The sequence below is a fragment of the Thamnophis elegans genome, chromosome 3 (assembly GCF_009769535.1).
Source record: "Thamnophis elegans isolate rThaEle1 chromosome 3, rThaEle1.pri, whole genome shotgun sequence".
NCBI classification, from domain to species: Eukaryota; Metazoa; Chordata; class Lepidosauria; order Squamata; family Colubridae; genus Thamnophis; species Thamnophis elegans.
In genome coordinates, this window is record NC_045543.1 from 108,884,329 (window position 1) to 108,892,625 (window position 8,297).

General features: G+C 32.6%; 1 protein-coding gene across 1 annotated transcript in view; it reads left to right on the forward strand.

Annotated features, from left to right (window-relative positions):
- The window catches only part of TMEM161B (transmembrane protein 161B), a 45,135-nt gene extending 37,372 nt beyond the window's left edge, over nucleotides 1-7,763 (forward strand). Inside the window, exon 12 of the mRNA XM_032213784.1 lies at nucleotides 863-7,763. Coding sequence (XP_032069675.1) covers nucleotides 863-1,140 — 278 coding nt within the window. The 3' untranslated portion in view covers nucleotides 1,141-7,763. The remainder of the gene's footprint in view (nucleotides 1-862) is intronic.
- The last annotated feature ends 534 nt before the right edge of the window (nucleotides 7,764-8,297 follow it).

Consider the following 8,297-nt stretch of genomic DNA (forward strand, 5'->3'; position numbering starts at 1 on the left):
ACAGTATCTCTCTTTTGTAATTTTATTATCATTTTCTTTTCTTGTAATTTATATGCTAGACCCTTCCCTGGTTTACAGTATTTGCAAATTCATTTTTTTACATAATTCATTTTTTTATTTCCATTTCCCTTGCTATTAACATAAACAATTATTGTAAAAACTTAATTTGTTGAGAAATGCCTATCTTTTCTGGAAATTTCTTTAACTCTTTCTTTCCAAATATTTCCAAATTATGTAATTTGGCCAATTACCTCCCTGCGTCCCATCAGATCGCACAGAGTAGGCCTCCTCCGAATTCCATCCGCCAGTCAGTGCCGACTGGCGACTACGCGGAGGAGAGCCTTCTCAGTTGCAGCTCCGACACTATGGAACAACCTCCCCGTGGAGATCCGTACCCTCACCACAGTCCAGGCCTTCCACACAGCCCTCAAGATCTGGCTATCCCGTCAGGCCTGGGGATAGGATTTATTCTCACCCCGCCCGAATGTTGAGTGAATGTTGTGTTTTTATGGTTAATTTCTTTTATTCACGTTTCTTTTTCTTTTAAGTCTTGTCTTGCACTCCCTTCCCCCCATTGTTGTAAGCCGCCCTGAGTCCCCTCAGGGAAAAGGGCGGCATATAAATGTTCAATAAAATCTAAAAAAAATCTAAATCTATTTCATCTTTTGAAAAATGAAGCCTGATTTAAAATCAAGAAAAGTTGACCCATGTGTCTCAGGTTTCAAATGGTTGTCTCTGTCATTATTCTGTTAAAAATGTTGTTTGCCTTTCCTAATTAGCATGCAATTTTGTTCTTAGAAGCATGTGATTAAAACGGATTTAAAAACTTAGCAATGTTCTTGCCTTAATTATTTTTCTGTAGGTAACTATTCGTGGGGCATTTATCCAGAATTAACCTCAGATTTACACCCAGAGGACAGTCCACAGAGCAGTTCAGTAAGCTCTGAATCGTCATCTGATGATAGAAAGATGAAGGTAACCGTAATCGAGCTAACAATGGCTCTGGCTAGCCTGAAGAACATTTTCACTCCACTGTTGTTCAGAGGACTCCTTTCATTTCTCACTTGGTGGATTGCTGCTTGTCTTTTTTCCACAAGCCTTTTTGGGCTGTTCTACCATCAATACTTGACAGTAGCATGATTTTAGAAAGCAACCATTCAAAGAAGCCTGTGTTCCCCAACAGAGCAGAAGAATATTGGAAGAAATAGCATAATAAAGTTTCCTTCCTTTAATACCTCTTCTACGGTCACAAGCAATGTAGTGTGTAATATCAAAAAAACATTACTTCATAATACTGTTACCCAAATTTTTAGTTAGAGTTAGGAGACGGTTACTTTGACATTTAAGTATATTTTGTTTTTATGAGTTCCACTCTGCCCTGGGAGCATGATGTATTCAGTCATTGATTGACTGATATTAGTGGTGTTAAGATAAAAAGATAATATTAATGGTGACTGCTTAAAGGTGAACTTTTAATTGAGCCATATAAGGAGTCAGAAACTTGGATTACTTTTCTTTTGAAAAGCAAACTTAATTCCACAGGACAAATGAAATACTGTATATTACAGTACAGGAAACATTCTGAATAGAACTTGTTGTAAGTGCATGGAATACAGAAGAATTGTCCTGCAGGAGGTGTTTTCATATTAATACTGCATCACTTGTGTGAAAATTCAGGAACGTAAGTTTCTCAGATGTTACAGCATGTGTCTCTGAGCACCCATTTATTTAAAATGAATGTTTAGTGTATATAATCTGCAGGTAGTAAGCCCATGAGTTGTTTGAAAGCTTACTACATGTACTTTGCTTCTGCACATTCACATATTAAATTATGTAAATTGGTATAATATGCTCATGCATCTTATTATACCACATAATATAATGTGTCAAGAAGTTCTAAAAATTCATATTATAAGAATAATATAACTATATTGTTTTGGTCTTATTTTAAAAATAATAAATGCCCATATGAATCATGGAATGTTTAGTATTGGTGCTAATAATTAACTAGAAATTTATTTAACTTTTATGGTTCCATAATTTAACAAATGCCATTATTATAGCACTAGTCGATGATGTTTGACACTAATCAATACTAAACTAATTTTAACAAGTATAATTTAATAAACACTATTTGAAGACATCAGCAGTGAAATGTATACTGCCGGATAGGCAAATTATGTTAATTATAATGGTAAGGACTATCCAAGCACAAATAGTTTCAAGCTATGTAATAATAATTGATTGAACCTGTATGCCACTTGACTATCAATGACTCTGGGTGGCTCACAACAATAAAATAAATAAAAAATAAAGATAAAAGATGGCAAACATGATGAAGTGAAAATTCTCCCTTGCTAAAGGTCTGGACAAAGACCCAGATCTTCACAGTTCCAAACAACAACACAGAGTGGGGCTATATAGGTCTGGGGGTGGAGTGTGAGGCTTCATTCTACAGAATAGAACTGACTACAGAGAAGGTACACTTCAGGGATTCTGAGATACGAGATTATTTAATTAAAGGAACACAAAGTATGCCAACCTGCAGGATCAAATTGGCTGGGCAGTTGTTATGAGAGACAGGTGATCCCTTAATTAATCAGGGCTTATCTCTTATATAGCCAAAAGTGACAGCCAGCACCTTGAATTGCACTCAAAACTAAACCAACAGTCACTGTAGCTCATGAAACAGATGTGTTCCATGGACCTACCAACTCATGCCAATTGCTAGTTAGGACACTCTTAATACTTACATCTACTATATACTCTCTTTTTTTTTGAAACTCTACATAGAACCACTAAGTTTAGGGTTCTGTATCATCAATGTCACACAATAATTTCTTTTGATCAAGGCAGCCAATGAACCACAATATTTTGTGAAGAGAAAAGTTATATTTTACTTATATAAGTTTTCTTTGCAATAAATTCTATTCTTTTTGGGGATAACTTCCATCTGACTATTGTATAGTATAATATAAATGTATAGGTTAGCCATCTTTAAAAAATATTTAAGACCATATTCTCTTAGCAGAAATAAATGATATATATACTAGTGATAGATGGGCAGGACAATTCCAAATATTTGTCCAAATGGTGAATCATGACCTATAATTCTTTGATATAAAGTGAGTCACATCTATGGTCCTTTTGTTATTTCCTACAACCTTAGGTATAATCCTATCAAAGATTAGAATTAGATCACATCTAAATGGATGCAAAGAGTAGTGCATGTCTGAAAAAGTACAGAAATATGCAGACAGCTACAAAAATCAAAATATTGAATGGAACTCTTTATCCAACCAGATAACATAAAAAGTACTTATACAAACTACTCAAACTGACTCCTTGTCAATATTATACCTCACATTTTATAAGTTTTGCTTCCAATCTAATACAACAGCAGATTTGACTGTCATTTCAAAATTAAGTCTTAAATGTTCCTAATTTGTGCCCAATCAAACTAATATATTACCAATACTGTTGGTTAGGCATTGTCAAACAGGCTTATGTTTCTGTTGCTCTTTATATGAGAAAAACTATATATACGCTTGAGGTTGATTGCCAGCTTTGCATAAACCATTTAACACTCCAGATTTTAGAGTGCTTAGAAAAGTAGCATATAGTTTTAAAAAACAACTGCCAGAATACAAATTTAAAATTTTGAAGTTTGTGTTCCTTTCCCAAAAAAGTTTTAACCAAGTTTTTTTAACCAAAATTAAGTGCAGTTCAGTTTATTGATAATAGATTGAACTGTGGATGGATTTCATGGAATTCTGAAGGATACATTAAAAAGAAAACCTGAATCTTCAGTCATGCATGCATTGGGGCTTTTGTGTATCTCTTCCCAATCAAAGTTTCTTCTACCTTTTCCAAAAACTTGGTGTTATAGATTGGCATATTGAAATGGTAAAGAACTGCAGCAAGAAGGAAAAAGTGGTAGAAATAATGCATATATAATTTTGTAAATGCGTAAATTTTCTTTCCAAGCTATTTTTGTCTCAATATGACAGTATTTTGTGACATTTCTGCAAATCACTGATTATTCTTGTGTAAGAAACATTGCAATGGTAATTTGATTTGGTACTTTGAGATTTTTTTTCACACCCTTTACTTAAGTTTGTTTGTATTCTTTTGTTGATTTCTTAATTATCAAATTGCTTTTGTACAAGAATTTTCTTACTTATTTGGTGGAAAAGGCATACACACATAGCTTCATCTATTAAAATGAATATCAAGACTTTCTTCTGAAAGAAGTATATTTGAGCTGTAAAAATAAAACATGGGGTAATGCCAAATGAAAGAAAGTTTAATGTTGAAAAAAGCCATGTGGAAAATGGGTTGTAACCAGTGACTGAAATCCAGTATTACCTGGACAAATGGATTAAATTATATGGGAACAAGGAAGAAAAATATAATCCATACTGAAATTTAAGTATTCATGGAAAGCTGCATAGCAATCATTCTGGATTGCCACATAATTCTTGTGCAAAATTTATATTTAAAATATTGGTTAATTGCAACCTATGTTTTAATGAAATTAGGTTGCAACTCCTTTGGTATCTATCAACAGCAAATACAGCTGTTTCCTGTGTTTGAAATAAAATTGTTTGTTACAACATTTTTTATATTTTTTTTTTGTAAAATCACCTTTGAGTAAATCCACAATGCCTTAAAGTACTGAAATGTCTCTGAAGAATTATACCATCCTTTGGTGGTGAATCTTGATGACTCTCTTACATGGGAACATTGCAGCAACTATTGCTTTCCAGTTTAAATATCTTGTTTTAATCTTGTTTTACTGTAAGAAAATATATGGCATTTGAATATGTTAAATATTTTATCAAAATATTTTCCATTTCTGTGATTTATTATAAAAATGCCTCTTGACTAAATATGGGTCAAACATTCAGTTGGGTTTTAGAAAAGCTAGTTGCAGTTGTTAGGAAATATTTTTGTGCTAAGTATTGGGAAATAATTTTATAAAATATATTCATAAGGATAAACAATCTATAAACATAGCTTTAATTGGAACAATATGTTAACACAGAATAACCTTCTACAAAACCATGTCATTCTCCAATTGATATTTTTCTACTTTTTAAATATTCTACCACACTGGTAAGATATTGGTAAAAATTATTTGTTTAAATAGATTGAAAGTATCTTTTAAAATAGATGGCATGAAATAAAAAAGAGAATTTTGAAATCAGAAGAAATAAGCCTACTTATATGGGTCATTCTAATAAGAACAGTGTTAAGCTATTTAATTGAGACACATGCCCCCACCCCGTTGGCCGTGAAAATCACCAAATAACTTTAGATGGAGAAAGATAGACTCTCCAATCTACCTCATAGGGTTGTGGCTATAAAAATGAAAGGAGACCCCCCCACACACTCTTTTCCCATTACATTGCTTTGAAGGGAGACCTTGTCTCTCCGTGTTACACTGCTTTGAGTTCCTTTAAAAAAAAGCCACCCATATAATCATCAGTTGATTATGGGCCATCAAGTCAATGTCAGCTCTTAGTAATGTAAATAGATTTTCTTGGATGTATGCACTAAATACAGTCAATAAAGTGACATTACTTAGATATGACAAAAATTATCTATTAAAAGGTTATAGCTAAAGTTGGATTTTTGAAGAAGCAATATAAAAATATTTAAGCTTTTCAATTGGTGTTGGAGAAGACTTGAGAAAACCATGAATAGTAAGAAAATAAACAAATGGATCATCAAACAAAGCAACTCTTCTTACTCCAGGTATAACTGAGCTAGCTCAAATTAACCTTTGGACACATGCTGTGAAGACATATAGTAGTTTTCTAGAGAAAGCTCTAGTGCTGGGAAAGTAAAGAAAAGTAGCAAGGTGGGTAAACAAAGTTACAGTGGCATTGAGTGGACCACTGAAAGATCTGACAGACCAGATTAGGGACATCATGATGGAGAAAATTTGTGACTCTAAGAGTTGACATCAACTTGATGGTACATAATCAGTAGGTATTGGTGTAGATATCTGCTGAAAAGGAACTTAACAGGAATATATTGCCAAAATATTTTTATTTTATTCAAAATGATATTGGGAAGATAAATCTAGTAGAATAGTAACTTTTAGATAAAACACATTGCACAATGTAATATATTTTCTATTTCTATTATCTGAGATAGTGTAGATTCCTTTGTGTATTTGTGATAAAAGTGATTAAGATGAATTTAACTCTGAGATTAATTTATCATTTTTATTCCATATTGTTTCAAGTAAATTTATAGGATATTAAGTTCTATGGCAGGATCATCTCAAGATTTTCACCATAAAGTAAAATTACTTGGTGAGAAAGGTGGATATGATTTTCCACATATGTATATCTTGAACATTTATCTTTGGTCACTGGTTTGAATAAGATACATCAGAACTGATATCTTTTTTGGAGATTAGTCTGAAAGCTTTTATTTCACTCCATTTATTTCACTCCATCTGGCAAACATTTTTAAACATGTTTGTTTAGTAATATTTCAATACCTGCACTTTACGCCATAAAATGCATAAGGAAAATATTGTATCACAGATATACATTTGACCCTTTTTTCTGCATAAAAAGCTCATGTGGGACAACCCAGTATAGAGGGTTAATCTTGAAGAAGGTATTTAGCAATAGTTAAGATAAAATGAAAGTCAATTCGGTTCTGGGAAAATAAAAGGTATGAGAAAGAATCTCAGAATCACCCTACATTGATTTTTGTTGCTGTAAGGTATAATAAAATAGCATTCCTGTAATTTTTTATTGTTCTTTGCTCACTTGGAGTACCATGAACGATGTTCTACAAAACCAGTGGTAGAATTTTAAGCCAAGTTTGCAAGACTACTGCTTCACTGTTGAATTCAGCTTTAGCTCTTGTTATTTGAGTTCTTTGACCATTATTCCATTGCTGTTTCTGAAGGTATTCAAAGCTGATACAGATTTTGAAGCATTAATTAACAATGCTAAACCCACAATCACCGCTGATTTTTTAAAAAAAATTAAAGGAAGTTTATTAAATTAATATTAGCTGTTCCTATTAGACTTGATCTCAGCCAAAAGGCCTAGAAACTGTTTTTACATTCTTTGATTTCAGAAGTATGTCCTGTTTGTGTAAACCAATAAGTTGCTTTAAAGAATGTGAAATGTATGTTTATCTTAAAATGAGGTTCTTATAATAGAAAACATTATTTCATGTTTATTTGACACAGAATGTTTAATAAGAATTGATTGCAATCAACTTTTTTTTGGAGATGCACTTGCAATGTTTGAGCACTAATTTGCATGGTTCGGACTTGTCTGTATATTGTGGGCTGAAATACAAATAACTGTTAACAAGATTTGAAGCCAATTGTTATAGATAAGAATGCATATGTTTTGTTTTATTACACCTTTAATATTTATAACGCATCAAGTATTGCGGACGTTTTCCACACGGATGCAGAAATATTTCCTTTACAATAAGGGAAAACTACTACTATTTTACTATAGACTACTGATGTATGTGGTCTTTACCTTTGAATTGCAGGGTACATGTTTGTTCCTAACAAGTGAGCATCACAGAGGGCTTTCTTGCTCTCTTTTTTTTAAAGCAATCTAGTCAAATGCCTTGGAGATGCTTGTCTATGTGATCATTTTCCATTTTTTTCTTTTTCCTGTATTCTTTAAAAAAACTGTTATTTTATTCTGTCATGTATGCAATTTTCTCTTGTTAATGGGTTTGATGTGATAAAAATAAATTATAAAAAAGAATTAAGTGGGCTGTCTTCACTATTTATTAATCAACTAGTCTAGATGATACTACCTAACTGGCCTTGACTAATACTAAAAAGCTAAGCAAAGTTGAATTTCTTTTGTACTTAGATGAGAGACATCAGGAAACCTTGATCTGTAAGGTAGATTGAAAAGGACATTTGACATTACTATAGTATGCTGTTATTTTTTATTCATATTAGCATCTTGTGTGTACAATATCTTATATAAGGGTTAGTCAACCTTTTTATACCTACCGCCCACTTTTGTATCTCTGTTAGTAGTAAAATTTTCTAACCACCCACCGGTTCCACAGTAACGGTGATTTATAAAGTAGGGAAGTAACTTTACTTTATAAAATTTATAAAGCAGAGTTACAGCAAACCCTTACCGCCCACCATGAAAGCTGGAACTAGTGGGCGGTAGGGACCAAGTTGACTACCACTGTATATCATTTGTATCTAAATACAAATGTGTCACATATTAGTTCAGGCCAAGCAAACAATAGCAATAGCATTTAGACTTCTATAC